The 17,111-nt window shown below is 47.3% G+C and overlaps 1 protein-coding gene across 1 annotated transcript in view; it reads left to right on the top strand.

Moving 5' to 3' along the window:
* LRP4 (LDL receptor related protein 4) overlaps positions 1 to 17,111 on the top strand; it is a 51,994-nt gene that overhangs the window by 23,981 nt on the left and 10,902 nt on the right. Inside the window, exons 17-33 of the mRNA XM_033860612.2 lie at positions 361 to 569; positions 743 to 824; positions 1,598 to 1,703; positions 2,466 to 2,667; positions 4,321 to 4,510; positions 4,595 to 4,726; positions 5,659 to 5,799; positions 6,165 to 6,251; positions 6,359 to 6,530; positions 7,167 to 7,329; positions 7,452 to 7,677; positions 8,034 to 8,337; positions 9,699 to 9,917; positions 10,080 to 10,214; positions 11,046 to 11,154; positions 16,351 to 16,495; positions 16,763 to 16,876. Of these exons, the coding sequence (XP_033716503.1) occupies positions 361 to 569; positions 743 to 824; positions 1,598 to 1,703; positions 2,466 to 2,667; positions 4,321 to 4,510; positions 4,595 to 4,726; positions 5,659 to 5,799; positions 6,165 to 6,251; positions 6,359 to 6,530; positions 7,167 to 7,329; positions 7,452 to 7,677; positions 8,034 to 8,337; positions 9,699 to 9,917; positions 10,080 to 10,214; positions 11,046 to 11,154; positions 16,351 to 16,495; positions 16,763 to 16,876 (2,736 nt within the window). The remainder of the gene's footprint in view (positions 1 to 360; positions 570 to 742; positions 825 to 1,597; positions 1,704 to 2,465; positions 2,668 to 4,320; positions 4,511 to 4,594; positions 4,727 to 5,658; positions 5,800 to 6,164; positions 6,252 to 6,358; positions 6,531 to 7,166; positions 7,330 to 7,451; positions 7,678 to 8,033; positions 8,338 to 9,698; positions 9,918 to 10,079; positions 10,215 to 11,045; positions 11,155 to 16,350; positions 16,496 to 16,762; positions 16,877 to 17,111) is intronic.

Genomic DNA, 17,111 nt, shown 5'->3' with positions numbered 1-17,111 from the left:
TCCTGAAGCGGACACGGAGGCAGAGAGGCAGGGTGGGGTTGACAGTGACCTAGCCAGTACACCAGAGGAGCCTGAGCAAAGTAACAGGAGAGGCAAGCTGAGATGAAGCTGACAGACGCTTAAACAGGATGCACCTCTGGGCCCTGGTTGAGTCTACTTCCATTGGATCTTAAAGTCTGACTGTGCCAGCACGGGCTGCCCGATGCTCAAAGGGGGCCTGAGGTGTGAAGAGTAGGGGACAAAGGGCACCAGACCCCAGGAAGTGTGATTGAACCAGATGTCACACAGGTGAGCGTCTGTGTCTGTCATTGTTATTGGATTTAGAGCATTAAAAGAAGACCCCTTTCGGCCTTTGATCAGGTCTTGACAAGTTCCTGCTTTTTGCCCGAAGGATGGACATCCGTCGGATCAGCTTCGACACAGAGGACCTGTCCGATGATGTCATCCCACTGGCTGACGTGCGCAGTGCTGTGGCCCTTGACTGGGACTCCCGAGATGACCACGTGTACTGGACGGATGTCAGCACTGACACCATCAGCAGGGCCAAGTGGGATGGAACAGGACAGGAGGTAGGGCCCAGCGTGGGCCCAGGCCCTTGGGGAGGGCAGAGATTGAGGGATGGAATTCACCTTCTCCTGGGTAAGGGCTTCCCCTACCTTTGCCAGCCTGTGAATTGGTGGAGTTTGGGCCCCCGAGCTGGGGTGTAAGTCCAGTTGGTGACAGAGCTTTGCTTCCTGCCTAGGTGGTAGTGGATACCAGTTTGGAGAGCCCGGCAGGCCTGGCCATTGATTGGGTCACCAACAAGCTGTACTGGACAGATGCAGGTATGTAGAGGGCAACTATGGCCTGGCTCTCTGGGATCCTCTTATTTAAACCCCTGGCCTCGGGTACAAAGGGCCCAGTGCCCCTCCTAGACCATTTCTGTCTTGACCTGAAGTCCTTGGTAGGTCAGGAGTGGTTGGGCTGCTGCAGAGCTGAAGTTAGCCGCTCACATCTGAGGGTTGGGCCTTTGCTATTCAAGTGGCGGCTACTTCTGCTGTGCAGCTGATGCTTGAGAATGCTTTGCGTCATTTCAGATAACGCCCTGTGGTTTTCCTTCCATTGCTGTCTTGGTAAAAGAGGCATTTTCTATTAGGCAGTTAAATGTGGAAGGTAAGGGGAATGCCTTAAACCAGAGCTATCAAAGTGTGGTTCCCAGCAGAATCAGCATCAGCATTACCTGGGAACTTGGTAGAAATGCAGATTCTTGGGCCCCACGTCAGACCTGCTGAATTGGAATCTTCGGGGGTTAGGTTCAGGAATCTCTACTTTCACAAGCTCTTCTGGTTTTTGTGCACACTAAAGTTTGAGAAGCATTGCCTTAAATTATAGGACAGAGTGGGTTGCTTGGGTTGAGGAAGCCTTACTCTTCCACGAAATGGAACTGATCACTTCCTTGAATTTCTTCTTGATGTTCAATTCACTAAATATCCATCGCGCATTTATCACAAAGTATTGCTTGAGCATCTACGGCATGCCATGCTCTGTGCTGGGCATGGGAGGTAAGAGGGCGAATGACCAAGACTAGTTAACGTCTTTGCCCCTTACTTCTTGGTAGGGACAGACCGGATTGAAGTGGCCAACACGGATGGCAGCATGAGAACAGTACTCATCTGGGAAAACCTTGATCGTCCCCGGGACATCGTAGTGGAACCCATGGGCGGGTAAGCACCAGCCCCTTTGGAACAAGTTCCCCCCACCCCCAGATCTGAGTGCTAGGGGGCAGTCTGGAGGTTAGAGAGAGTGGCTAGATCTCACGGGCGCACCAAGGAAGCAAGAGCAGCTGTAGAAACCACAGAGCATCGTGACAACTCTGTCTCCTTCACGGACAAGGAAACCTTTTACATTTAAAATTTTTTTTCTTTTTCTGTTTTTTTTGTTTGGTTGGTTGGCTTTTTGGTCTGCTTACCAAAGTAATCCATTGTTTTTTTTTAAAAAAAAAGTCTGTAGAAAGTGAAGATTCCCTATAATCTCACTCTCCAAAAATAACTGTGGTTAACAGTTTACAGTATTTTTTCCAGATTTTCTTCTATGTGTACGCATACATGTAGCGGTGGAGGTGATGGTTTTGGTTTGACAACAATGGCATACTCTTCTGTAACTTGGATTTTCACTTGGCTATATATATTAGCTATCTTTCCATTTGATTATATAGATCTATTTTTTTCTTCTTGGTGGTTATATAGAATTCTGTTAAGTTGATATACCATAATTATTTAACCCATCCAGTCAAGGAAACATTTAAGATCCTCAGGTACTTTTTGATAGGGATGTGAGATACAAGACCAGAACCCAGAAGGGGGCTGGGAACTGAGGCAAGAGGCTGGGGTAGCTATAGCAAACAGAAACCCTCAAACCCTAGGAACCCTGAATCCCCACTGGGTATTAACTGGAAGGCTTGTAAGATCTCCCTTGCCTGTGCCCAGGTACATGTATTGGACGGACTGGGGTGCAAGCCCCAAGATTGAACGAGCTGGCATGGATGCCTCAGGTCGTCAGGTCATCATCTCTTCTAATCTGACATGGCCTAATGGATTAGCCATTGACTATGGGTCCCAGCGGCTATACTGGGCTGATGCCGGCATGAAGACGATTGAATTTGCCGGACTGGATGGCAGCAAAAGGAAGGTAAGCATGGTGCTAAGGCATCCTCCCACGGCCCTGACAGCCTCCAGGGTGGCGCTTCCTGGCTGGCAGCTAACAGGACCCAGGGAAGCCTAGGGGTGATCCAGCATGGTGCATTTGCTATTTCTCTGAAACTGCGGCTGTGCTCCAGAGCCCGGGGTCCCTGCTCCTTGATGAAGAAAGGAAACTAGGGATCATGTGGCTTGTGGGCTGAGGGTATAAGTGCTTTCCTGATAACCATCAACACTAATTAATCACCAGTTGCATACTGGGCCCATGACCTCTCTCTCTGTTTTTATTGTTTATTTTGATATAATTTCACACCTACAGACAAGTTGTAAGAATAGTCAAAAGAGGGCTTCCCTGGTGGCGCAGTGGTTGAGAGTCCGCCTGCCGATGCAGGGGACACGGGTTCGTGCCCCGGTCTGGAAAGATCCCATATGCCGTGGAGCGGCTAGGCCCGTGAGCCATGGCCGCTGAGCCTGCGTGTCCAGAGCCTGTGCTCCTCAATGGGAGAGGCCACAACAGTGAGAGGCCCGCGTACCGCAAAAAAAAAAAAAAAAAAGAGAATAGTAAAAAGAACCAATAACTAATATTTTGCCACATTGTTTTTTTTTTTGATAGCAACTTTGAAGGTAATTTTTTATTAATTTTTATTGGAGTATAGTTAGTTGCTTTACAATGTTGTGTTAGTTTCAGCTGTACAGCAAAGTGAACCTACTGTATAGCACAGGGAACTCTACTCAGTGCTTTGCCACATTGTTATATCATTCTTATTCTCTCTCCACACACACACACCACACAATTCTTCTGAACCATCTGAGATTAAATTGGAGACATCCTGCCGTTGAACCCATAATAGTCCAGTGCATATTTCCTAAGAATAAGAACATTGTCTTGCATAATCCCAATATAATGATCAATACCAGGAAATTTATCATTGATACAATATTACTATCTAATCACAGTCTATATTCAATTTCACCACCAATTGCCCCGATAATGTCCTTATAGCTTTTTTTTTTTCATTTTTCTTTTTTAGTCCAGGATCCAATCCCAGATCACAGTTGTTTTTAGTAATCATGTCTCTTTAATCTGGAACATTTCCTCAGCCTGTCTTTGTCTTTCCTGATCTTCGTATCTTTAAAGAGTAAATGCCAGTTATTCTGTAGAATGTCCCTCAGTTTGTCTGATGTTTCCTTATGATTAAGTTCAGATTATGCATTTGGGGCAGAAATACTACGGTAAGTAAAGTTGTGTCCTGAGTTTTCAATGTGCCTTATCAGTAGCCACCGATGTCAGCTTGTCCCATCATTGTGATACCAACTTTGGTGGTACAGTTAAGGTGGTGTCCACTGTAAAGTTGCTATTTCTTCCTTTGTAATTAATAAGTAATTTGTGCAGAGACACTTTGAGATTATGTAAATAATACATGATCTTTTACAATCATCACGGAACTCTTGGAGCCAGGCACTGTCACGATCATATCACAGATTGGCTGACCAAGGCTCAGATTTTATAACCAGCTCTAGCTCAAGGTCACACAGCAGGTAGTACTGGCAGAGCTGCATCCTGCCTCCTCACCTGAGCCCTTGACCACTGCTCTGTACTGTCAGGACTTGCTGGGGCATGACACAAGTGCTGGGTCCCTGGCAGGTACTGATTGGAAGCCAGCTGCCCCACCCATTTGGGCTGACCCTCTATGGAGAGCGCATCTATTGGACTGACTGGCAGACCAAGAGTATTCAGAGTGCCGACCGGCTGACGGGACTGGACCGGGAGACCCTGCAGGAGAACTTGGAAAACCTCATGGACATCCACGTCTTCCACCGCCGGCGACCCCCAGGTAAGCAGCCCTTGGCCCACACTTGCTTCTCCTCTGCTTCCCTCTGCGATGGTCCTTCCCATTGACCCATTCCTCTCCACCCAGTGTCCACACCATGCGCTACGGAGAATGGCGGCTGCAGCCACCTGTGTCTTCGGTCCCCAAATCCAAGTGCCTTCAGCTGTACCTGCCCCACAGGCATCAACCTGATGCCTGATGGCAAGACCTGTTCACCAGGTAGGTCTAAGCATCACAGACCTAGATAGAGCCTCTCTGGGAGGAGCAGTGGCTCTCTTTCTTCCCTGCAAGTGGACTCTGGTGTGGTCTGAGAAACCTAAGCTTCTAGAGGCTTAGGGGTGAGATGAAGCTTTTAGAAAAAAGAAGAGGTCCAGAGGAGCAGGTAGACAGGATTAGAAGCAGGATCCAACTAGGTCTCATGGTGTCTTCATGCATATTAGAAAAAGATGCTCCTTTCTCAGACACTTTACTTTTATCTGTTGGGAAATTGTCATAATATACTGGTTCGGTTAGAACAAGTCAGTTTTGTTCCTTCTGCCCAAAATCGGTATAGTAAATACTAGAACATATGATATCTACAATTGGATGGTACCTCCTTTGGAAATGGCACTTTTGTGAGTACACACAACCAGCACAACCTTCGTATAACCTTAATTGAAAGGTCTCAGAAGCAGGACCTGGCTGCCCAGATGTTGGATGTTGAGGTTTCTCCCTAGGGGCTGCTGCATGGTAGGCTGCATTTGAACCCTAACTTCCTGGGGAATTAGAGCAAGAAAGGAGCTCTGAATTGTGCTTCTCAGGTTGTGGGTAAAGCCCTCCTTCACCTAACATGAAGTTTCTTAAACTTCATAGTAAAAGGTCTTTCAAAGAGATTCATTTTCATGATATTAATAAAGAGTGATGACTATGTATCAGACCCAATGCTAAGGGTTTTCTGTACGTGATCTCTTTTATTCCTACAGCCACCCTGTTATTGTCCCCATTTTACAGATGATGAAAGTGAGCCTTAAACAATTTAAATAATGTGCCCAGGATCACAGAACTAGAAACTAATGGAGACAGGGCATGAACTTCAGTTTGCCTTACTCCAAATGTTCTTAATGGCTGTGCTAGGATGACTGTCCTCTTTCCTTCTCTCCCCACCTGGGCAGGCATGAACAGTTTCCTCATCTTCGCCAGGAGGATAGACATACGCATGGTCTCCTTGGACATCCCTTATTTTGCCGATGTGGTGGTACCAATCAACATTACCATGAAGAACACCATTGCCATTGGAGTGGATCCCCAGGAAGGTCTGTGTGGCCCTCCCTTCTCTCCTGGCCCACTGTCCCTGCCTTACAGCAACTGCTGCCCTTGCTTTCCCACCACCTTTGCCTCCTGGTAAGAGCCTGGGGGCTCCCCGTTCCCTCTGGCATGACCCCTGCCCCATCTCTATAGCACTTTCTCTTTGGTTATGAGGGCATGGGGTTTGGGAGCCTTCCACTTCATCTCTGCCAAGAGCTATCCTGCTATGATATTTCTATATTTCCCTTGATATCCTCTGCTCAGGGGTATAGGGCTCTCTGACATGCCCTGGTGTCTCAGGGCATGTTAACTGTGTGTGTTCCTTTGGGGGGCGGGGTGAAAGTCCAGGCTGAGCCAAGGCTTCCCTTTCCAGGAAAAGTGTACTGGTCAGACAGCACGCTGCACAGGATCAGCCGTGCCAATCTGGATGGCTCACAGCATGAGGACATCATCACCACAGGTGGGCCTTGCTCCCAGCCCAGGGACCACCTGTCTGGCTATAGAGCTGGGGGAGATATCCCATCTGTTTTAAGGCAGGAGCCAGTGTGCTGTCTTGACTTCCTGCAGGGCTGCAGACCACAGATGGGCTCGCAGTGGATGCCGTTGGCCGGAAAGTGTACTGGACAGACACGGGAACCAACCGGATTGAAGTGGGCAACCTGGACGGGTCCATGCGGAAGGTGTTGGTGTGGCAAAACCTTGACAGCCCCCGTGCCATTGTACTGTACCACGAGATGGGGTGAGAGCAGCTCTGTGGCTCCAGGCTGCGGGATGGGCTGGCTCAGCTGGGGCGAAGGATGGGGTGAAGGGGGGCAGTGGAGAGCAAGCATGCTTCAAAGGAGCACTGAGACTGACCTCTCTGGGGCACTTCCACTTCCTTGTGACTTCTCTCAGGGTGGCAGTATAGTGTAGAGGTTAAAAGCATGAACCTCAGAATCAGAAATCCAGGATTCAAATTTCTTCACCATTTATTAGCTGCGTCTATCACTTTGGGTCCAATATTTAACCTCCCTGGTCCTCAGATTCCTTGCCTTTAAAATGGAGCCGACAATGAAAATGCATGCCTGTGGACCTTGTGAGGATTAAGTGGGATAATGCATGGAAAGTACTTTTTTTTTAACTGTAAAAAACATAACATTAAATTTACCATCTTAACCATTTTTAAGTGTACAGTTCAGTAGTGTTAAGTATATTCACATTATTGTGAAACAGATCTCCAGAACTTTTTCATCTTGCAAATCTGAAATTCTGTATTCATTAAGCAACAACTCCCTTTTGTGCATGTAAATACTTTTCACAGTGTTTGGCATATTGTTAAGTACTCACAGTAGACAGGAACTGTGGAAATAACCAGCTAGTATTGTTTCTTGCCCAGGTTCATGTACTGGACAGACTGGGGGGAGAATGCCAAGTTAGAGCGGTCTGGAATGGATGGCTCAGACCGTACCGTGCTCATCAGCAACAACCTAGGGTGGCCCAATGGACTGACTGTGGACAAGGCCAGCTCCCAGCTGCTCTGGGCTGATGCCCACACGGAGGTGAGGGTCCTGCTCCTGCTGCTTTGCAGAAGCCTGGGGATATGGGAGAGGCCTATCTGGAAGCTCCGCTGAGGGCTCCCAGTCTTCTGATAGCCACCCCGTACCCTCTCCTTCCTCTACAGCGAATTGAGGCTGCTGATCTGAATGGTGCCAGTCGGCACACCCTGGTGTCACCTGTGCAGCACCCATACGGCCTCACCCTGCTCGACTCCTATATCTACTGGACTGACTGGCAGACCCGTAGCATCCACCGTGCCGACAAGGGTACTGGCAGCAATGTCATCCTGGTGAGGTCCAACCTGCCAGGCCTCATGGACATCCAGGCTGTGGACAGGGCACAGCCACTGGGTGAGAAGATCCCTAGGGCTGTACGCCAGAGCCTCTGACTTCCTGAGGGTATCTCAACATCAGAGATATATCCAGAGCACAGAGATGCCTTTACAGCCCGAGAGACAGGGACCTGCCTAAGCCCCCTTGCAGGATCAGGCTGTGTTCCCTCTGGGTATGGCTGGTACTGCAACAGCAGGGTGCTGTCACCTTCAAAGGACTCCTGGAGACACCCCTGCTCCTTCTGCCTCTTCCCTGCCAGGCACCGAATCCTGTTATGTAGAATAGCAGACAATCAGGCACAAAAAACTAGGACCTTTATAAGATTCAGACCATATTCCAGGCTGGGTGTCAAAACTCGTGCTTCTCTTTCTCAGGTTTTAACAAGTGCAGCTCGAGAAATGGTGGCTGCTCTCACCTCTGCCTGCCTCGGCCCTCTGGCTTTTCCTGTGCCTGCCCCACTGGCATCCAGCTGAAGGGAGATGGGAAGACCTGTGACCCCTCTCCTGAGACCTACCTGCTCTTCTCCAGCCGCGGCTCCATCCGGCGTATCTCACTGGACACCAGCGACCACACAGATGTGCACGTGCCCGTTCCCGAGCTCAACAATGTCATCTCCCTGGATTATGACAGTGTGGATGGAAAGGTCTATTACACAGATGTGTTCCTGGATGTTATCAGGTATGAGGGTCCCCGAAACCTTCAGAAGACACAGACCTGCTTCTGACCTTTGATGGGTGAGGTTATGGTCTGTGTTGACCTCTAAATGGACTAAGTGATTCCGCAACTTGGATAGTGAGTTCTGACCCTGAACTGTATGCTTTATAGTGTTATCACTTACAGCAGAGTTTCAAACTTTTGTTTTCTTTTGTTTATTTAAAGATGATGAAGTGTTTCAAGATTCTTTTTTTTCTGGTCACGCCACTTGGCTTGTGGGATTTCCCAACCAGGGATTGTGTCCCCTGTGGTGGAAGTGCCGAGTTCTACCCACTGGACCGCCAGGGAATTTATCTATTTAAAGATTAATAGGGACTTCCCCGGTGGTCCAGTGGCTAAGACTCCACACTCCCAGTGCAGGGGGCCCAGGTTCGATCTCTGGTCGGAGAACTAGATCCCACACACATGCCGCAACTAAAAAAGATCCTGCATGCCGCAACTAAGACCCAGCGCAGCCAAATAAATAAATAAATATTAAACAAAAAAAGATTAATAGAAGCCCAGTATGTAAAACAAACAGATAAAGTCAGGCTGGGGACCCGGAGCTTTCTACCTCTACCATTGGGCTCTGCAGGAGCTCCAGTGGTCCTCTAAGACTCATTGATCAGTTGGCCTTGTAGCCAAACCAAGTATCTGTATTATAATGCAGGAACGCTGGCCAAATGCCAAGGCTTATGGTTATTTACAAGGTTGTGTTGGGTTTTGTTTTTTAATATTTTTTGTTTTATTTATTATTATTCCAGTTTTTTACCCCGACACAGCTGAGGAATGTGGTACCCTGTCACTAGTTAGAGGGTTTTACCATGGCAGAGATTCTCACGTAGAAGAACAGGAGCATTCCCTTTTGTTCTCCCTGAGGGGTGTATTAGAATCTGGGAGCAGGTGGGCATATGTAGTTTACAAAAGTCCCCCGTGTATTTGTGACATGCCCCCCATTCTGAGGTTGAATTCCCTGGTGTAGGACTGCTATAAAAATGCACAGTAGATTTTGGAAAAATTTGCCCTTTCTCACAATCACTATCTAGCAATCCTTGTCTCCTCCTTAAGGTGTATGGGGTTTATTAACCTGTCTTTTGGCAAGACGTGGGCCCAGATGCCCCCTACTTACAGCAGGAAACACTCTGTCCTCCCAATAATTTATTCAGTTTGGCAGATACTTTGAATACCTACTGTGCTAGATGCTGAGGAATGTACTTATACATACTTGGTCCCTGCCCCTGTGGGGCTTACAGTGTAGTGGGAATCCAATTATGGGAACATGGATGAAAGGGGTATCAGCCTATTGCTGATCTGGTCAGTCATCCAACCCTGGGCTGTTCCCCAAGGCGAGCAGATCTGAATGGCAGCAACATGGAGACGGTGATCGGGCGTGGGCTGAAGACCACCGATGGGCTGGCAGTGGACTGGGTGGCCAGGAATCTGTATTGGACAGATACAGGCCGAAATACCATTGAAGCATCGAGGCTAGATGGTTCCTGCCGCAAAGTGCTGATTAACAACAGCCTGGATGAACCTCGGGCCATTGCCGTTTTCCCCAGGAAGGGGTAAGTTTTTTGGCCAGCAGAAAAGAGACCCAGGGAAGAAGGGCCTGATGAAGAGGCTCTTGAAAGATGCCTGTATATTAATGGTATCTGGGTGTCCCTGTATTCTCTCGACTTCTGGATGCCATCTTCCCATGCCTTGCTGATGGCGCTCTTGTGTCCCAGGTACCTCTTCTGGACAGACTGGGGCCACATTGCCAAGATTGAACGGGCGAACTTGGATGGCTCTGAGCGGAAGGTCCTCATCAACACAGACCTGGGTTGGCCCAATGGCCTTACCCTGGACTATGATACCCGCAGGTGGGAATCCTGTCCCAGACAGCCTCCTGGAAATCAGGTGGGCAGAGGAGAGGATGGTTGAGATTGAAGTAGTGAAAACAAACAAGTAGAAAGCTCCTTGGTAGGTAGGGAAAAGCAAGCAGTGAGAAGTATGAGGGCACACATTCTTGGAGCAGGTGTTGCTGAATCCAGCACTCAACCCTCAGGCGGGGATTATCTGGTTTTCCTGTTTTCATTTGAATGCTTTAGCAGAGCAGATCCCACCACTCCCATCCAGTTAACCGATTCTTTGCATTTGTTGCTCTCCTGATCCCATCAGATATTGGAATTTGCAACTCCTGATCTAGGTTAAAAATACTGGAGGGCAGGAGAAGAGGGAGGAAGAGGCTCCAAAGCAGTCAATTCTCCTTTCTGCTCTCAGAAGAAGGGAAGGGAATCAAAGTCACCTGGAGAGTTGGACTGGAGGAGAGGAATGCCTTCTTCCGTTAACTTCACTGAGCTCTTTGTAGACTGAGTCTCTTCTTGAAGGGCGTTCACAAGAATTTGGGCTTTGATTCTTGGGTAGGAGTCAAAGGGTTATCAAGTCGTTGAAGATGAGACTGGGGGCTGGCTCCTCCGAGGTCACTAGATTTCTACCCTCCGCAGAACAGCCCTGGCCTCCCCACTTATGAGTCACCAACCAAGTTCTGCTCTTCAGCTTGGGGGGATTCCCGGTGACCTCTCATCAAGTCAACTTGACTGCTCACAGCACCTGCCAGTTCAGCTCAGGAGGGGACAGCTAGCTCCCTGAGGGCAGGGCTGGGCTACCTGGCAAGTGTCTTCAGCAGCTGCCTTTTCTCCTTTCCTTTACAGGATCTACTGGGTGGATGCCCATCTGGACCGGATTGAGAGCGCCGACCTCAGTGGGAAGCTCCGGCAGGTCTTGGTCAGCCACGTGTCGCACCCCTTTGCTCTCACTCAGGTACTGGCTCAGGAGAGAGGTAACTAAACCTCCTTGACCAGGGGTGTTTCCTCGGGGTTCTGCATCAGCAGCCTCAGCCCCAGGTGCTACTGAACAGGTTTGCTATGGAAGCTCATTTTAGGGGTGATTCTTGTACACTGAAGCCTTGCCACTATGTGCCCTGCTGCTCCTGCTGTCCCATGTTCTAACATTCGAAGCAGTGGCTCTCAAACAGCTGTACGGAGTCAACTGTGGAATTTGTTAAAATGCATATTCCCGGGCACTGGATATAAAGAATCTGCCTCCTGAAGGTTGGGCAAAGAATATTCATTTTAACAAGTTCCCCAGCTGATCCCAGTGCTGTGGTCCCAGCATGCAAGCTCAGGCAGCTTACTTTAGTGGGCAGAGGTGTGGAGTGGCTGAAAGCCAGAGTTTTCAGGCAGGTAGCCGGTCGGTAAGTGTTTACTGAGTGAGTACCTCCCATGAGCCAGCTCTGTGGGTTCAAGTTCTGCCTGTGTCATGAAGTAACTATGCAACTTTGACAAGACAGTGAACTTCTCTAAGCTTCACTTACTTATAAAATAAATGAGTTTAATAATAGCATCGGGCTTCCCTGGTGGCACAGTGGTTGAGAGTCCGCCTGCCGATGCAGGGGACACGGGTTCATGCCCCAGTCCGGGAAGATCCCACACGCTGTGGAGCGGCTGGGCCCGTGATCCATGGCCGCTGAGCCTGCGTGTCCGGAGCCTGTGCTCCGCAACGGGAGAGGCCACAACAATGAGAGGCCCGCGTACCGCAAAAAACAAAAAACAAAAAATAATAGTATCCTCCTGAAATATACACAAAGCATTAGCAGAGTATCTGGCACTCAGTGCGTGTTATTTCTAATCATTTTATTTAGTATTAGCTGTCACTATTTTAGAGTTCTAATCCTGTATAATAATTCAAGAAAGGAAAAAAGGTATACCAAGCCTGGGGCCAAAACAGGGATTCTCAATCATTTAAAAATCTTTGTCCCTCGGGAGGAACACTCCCAAACTCATTCTACAAGGCTACCAACACCCTGATACCAAAACCAAAGATGTCACAAAAAAAGAAAACTACAGGCCAATATCTCTAATGAACATAGATGCAAAAATCCTCAACAAAATACTAGCAAACAGAATCCAACAGCACATGAAAAGGATCATACACCATGATCAAGTGGGGTTTATCCCAGGAATGCAAGGATTCCTCAATATATGCAAATCAATCAATGTGATACAGCTACTAACAAACTGAAGGATAAAAACCATATGATAATCTCAATGGATGCAGAAAAAGCTTTTGACAAAATTCAACACCCATTTATGATAAAACTCTCCAGAAAGTAGGCATAGAGGGAACCTACCTCAACACAATAAAGGCCATATATGACAAACCCACAGCCAACATCATTCTCAATGGTGAAGAGCTGAAACCATTTCTTCTAAGATCAGGAACAAGACAAGGTTGCCCACTCTCACCACTATTATTCAACATAGTTTTGGAAGTTTTAGCCACAGCAATCAGAGAAGAAAAAGAAATAAAAGAAATCCAAATCGGAAAAGAAGAAGTAAAACTGTCACTGTTTGCAGATGACGTGATACTAAGAGAATCCTAAAGATGCTACCAGAAAACTACTAGAGCTAATCAATGAACTTGGTAGAGTTGCAGGGTACAAAATTAATGCACAGAAATCTCTTGCATTCCTATACACTAATGATGAAAAATCTGAAAGAGAAATTAAGGAAACACTCCCATTTACCACTGCAACAACAACAAAAAAATACCAAGGAATAAACCTACCTAGACAAAAGACCTGTATGCAGAAAACTATGAGACACTGATGAGAGAACTTAAAGATGATACAAACAGATGTAGACATACCATGTGCTTGGATTGGAAGAATCAATATTGTGAAAATGACTGTACTACCCAAAGCAATCTACAGATTCAGTGCAATCCCTATCAAACTACCAATGGCATTTTTCACAGAACTAGAACAAAAAACTTCACAATTTGTATGGAAACACAAAAGACCCTGAATAGCCAAAACAATCTTGAGAAAGAAAAATGGAGCTGGAAGAATCAGGCTCCTGGACTTCAGACTATACTACAAAGCTACAGTAATCAAGACAGTATGGTACTGGCACAAAAACAGAAATATAGATCAATGGAACAGGATAGAAAGCCCAGAGATAAACCCACGCACATATGGTCACCTTATCTTTGATAAAGGAGGCAAGAGTATACAATGGAGAAAAGACAGCCTCTTCAATAAGTGGTGCTGGGAAAACTGGACAGCTACATGTAAAAGAATGAAATTAGAACACTTCCTGGACTTCCCTGGTGGCGCAGTGGTTAAGATTCCACCTGCCAACGCAGGGGACACGGGTTCAATCCCTGGTCCGGGAAGATCCCACATGCCGTGGAGCAGCTAAGCCCGTGTGCCACAACTACTGAGCCTGTGCTCTACAGCCTGCGAACCACAACTACTGAGCCCACGTGCCACAACTACTGAAGCCCGCGCACCTAGAGCCCGTGCTCTGCAACAAGAGAAGCCACCGCAATGAGAAGCCCATGCAATGCAACGAAGAGTAGCCCCTGCTCAGCACAACTAGAGAAAGCCCATGCACAGCAACAAAGACCCAGTGCAGCCAAAAATCAATCAATAAATTAATATAAAAAAACATTTCCTAACACCGTACACAAAAATAAACTCAAAATGGATTAAAGACCTAAATGTAAGGCCAGACACTATAAAACTCTTAGAGGAAAACATAGGCAGAAAACTATGACTTAAATTAGAGCAAGATCCTTTTTGACCCACCTCCTAGAGTAAAAATAAACAAATGGGACCTAATGTAACTTAAAAGCTTTTGCACAGCAAAAGAAACCATAAACAAGATGAAAAGACAACACTCAGAATGGGAGAAAATATTTGCAAACAAAGATACTAACAAAGGATTAATCTCCAAAATATACAAGCAGCTCGTGCAGCTCAATATCAAAAAAACAAACAACCCAATCCAAAAATGGGTAGAAGACCTAAATAGACATTTCTCCAAAGAAGATATACAGATTGCCAACAAACACATGAAAGAATGCTCAACATCACTAATCATTAGAGAAATTCAATTCAAAACTACAATGAGGTATCACCTCACACCCGTCAGAATGGCCATCATCAGAAAATCTACAAACAATAAATGCTGGAGAGGTTGTGGAGAAAGGGGAACCGTCTTGCACTGTTGGTGGGAATGTAAATTGATACAGCAACCATGGAGAACACTATGGAAGTTCCTTAAAAAACTAAAAATAGAACCACCATATGACCCTGCAATCCCACTACTGGGCATATACTCTGAGAAAACCATAATTCAAAAAGAGTCATGTATCACAATGTTCCTTGCAGCACTATTTACAATAGCCAGGACATGGAAGCAACCTAAGTGTCCATTGACAGATGAATGGATAAAGAAGATGTGGTAAATACACATGATGGACTATTACTCAGCCATAACAAGAAACGAACTTGAGTTATTTGTAGTGAGGTGGATGGACCTAGAGTCTGTCATACAGAGTGAAGTAAGTCAGAAAGAGAAAAACAAATACCGTATGCTAACACATATATATGGAATCTAAAAAAAAAAAAAAAGGTTCTGATAAACCTAGGGGCAGGACAGGAATAAAGACGCAGACATAGAGAATGGACTTGAGGACACGGGGAGGGGGAAGGGTAAGCTGGGAGGAAGTAAGAGAGTAGCACTGACATACATACACTACCAAATGTAAAATAGATAGCTAGTGGGAAGCAGCTACATGGCACAGGGAGATCAGCTCAGTGCTTTGCGACCACCTAGAGGGGTGGGATAAGGAGGGTGGGAGGGAGATGCAAGAGGGAGGGGGTATGTATGCGGATATACATATGCATACAGCTGATTCACTTTGTTATACAGCAGAAACTAACACAACACTGTAAAGCAATTATACTCCAATAAAGATGTTAAAAAAAAAAAAATCTTTGTCCCTCGGGCTTCCCTGGTGGTGCAGTGGTTAAGAATCTGCCTGCCAATGCAGGGGACACAGGTTTGAGCCCTGGTCCGGGAAGATCCCACATGCCGCGGAGCACCTAAGCCGGTGCACCACAACTACTGAGGCTGCGCTCTAGAGCCCGCGAGACACAACAACTGAGCCCACGTGCCACAACTACTGAAGCCCGCGTGCCTAGAGCCCATGCTTCACAAGAGAATCCACCGCAGTGAGAAGCCCACATACCGCAATGAAGAGTAGCCCCTGCTCACCTCAACTTGAGAAGGCCCACGCGCAGCAACGAAGACCCAATGCAGCCAAAAAAAAAAAAAGGAATAAACAAAATAAGTAAATTAAAAAAAAAAACAATTAAAAAAAATCTTTGTCCCTTTTTGACAAACATGCACTCTACCTGTATTCTGCATTGTATCCTACCGGCCAGTAAGATTTTATCTGGCTTTACTTAATGATAGGCTTTTCCCCACCCCGTACTCCAAATGTAAAACTACAGGATTATATTGAATTTAGTTTTTCAATCTACAAGTTTCCCCTGAGGTTTCTGATGTATACTGCAGGGATGGGAGGGGAACCACCTACAATGCCCTTCCCCACGCCTGGTAGAGAATCTCAGGATCACTACGTTAGAGGGTAGCTGCCTGCAGAAGTAACCAGAGGACTTGGGCCAGGGCTCTGAGTGATGGGCCCAGAAGAACAGGGACCTAGAACGACTTGCCCCCGCCCCGGCCCCCGCAATTTACTCCTGTTTGCTAGGTACAGGAATTTATTTATTCACTGAGCCACTGGGTCAACTGACTGAGGACTAAGTGTTAGTGCTGGAAATTGAGAGATGAATGAACCACATTCTTGTTCTTGAAGAACTTAATCTGGCAGGACAGATAGACATGTAAACAAATGACCATAGAGCGTCGAAACTCACCTGTGGAAGTGAGGACAAGCTCAGAGCAGCATGGAGAAAATGGTGAATGCTCTATGGATTGGGGGAGATTTCCTGGATAATGTCATATTTGGGGATGCACAGGAGCTGACATGGATAAGGGAAGAAGAGGGCATTTGGACAGAGGGAACACACGGGCTGAGGCACGGAAGCTGTACCAGGGTCTGCCTATTAATAGTTACTCTTTTTGGGGTTTCCCTATTGAGTAGCAGGACAGGTGGATCTACTGGACAGACTGGCAGACCAAGTCAATCCAGCGTGTTGACAAGTACTCAGGCCGGAACAAGGAGACGGTGTTGGCGAATGTGGAGGGACTCATGGATATCATCGTGGTTTCCCCTCAGCGGCAGACAGGTGGACTCCAGGGTCCTGAGCCTGCTTCCTTACCATTGGTGGGGTTGGTTGGTCACCCTGAGGACTGTTAATAACCAAGACAGAGCCACAGGAGAGCCTTTTGGTTCACATCTTAAGTTCTTAGACCTTTCAGCCCCCTGTCGTTATACCCTTCCTGCCCCACGGTCCCTGGGAGTAAGGTAGCCCCAAATCTCCTTTTTGAGAAGTGTCAAATTAGGAGACTTGATTCTGCCCCAGGCCAGACATTCACATCTGCTTTGCCCCCAGGGACCAATGCCTGTGGTGTGAACAACGGCGGCTGCACCCACCTCTGCTTTGCCAGAGCCTCAGACTTTGTATGTGCCTGTCCTGACGAGCCTGATGGCCGGCCCTGCTCCCTTGGTGAGTTGGACTAATTGGCCTCCTGGAACAGCAGAGCCCTTGGAAGGGCAGGGGATCAGCAGCCTCAGCTTTGTTCTTCTGGGTGAGATTTCCCCTCAGGGGTTCTTACAGCAGAGTGACTGGGAACAATGGGTTTGAGCTTTGGGATGGTACAGACCCAGGTTTGTCTGGCTTCTGGCATTTACTAGGATGGAAATCGGGTCTCCTGATTCCCTGATCCCTACTGTGACCTGTG

Source organism: Tursiops truncatus, chromosome 8 (assembly GCF_011762595.2).
Source record: "Tursiops truncatus isolate mTurTru1 chromosome 8, mTurTru1.mat.Y, whole genome shotgun sequence".
Lineage (NCBI taxonomy): Eukaryota > Metazoa > Chordata > Mammalia > Artiodactyla > Delphinidae > Tursiops > Tursiops truncatus.
The sequence above is the reverse complement of the archived record's forward strand: the minus strand, read 5'-3'. Positions and strand labels throughout refer to the sequence as shown.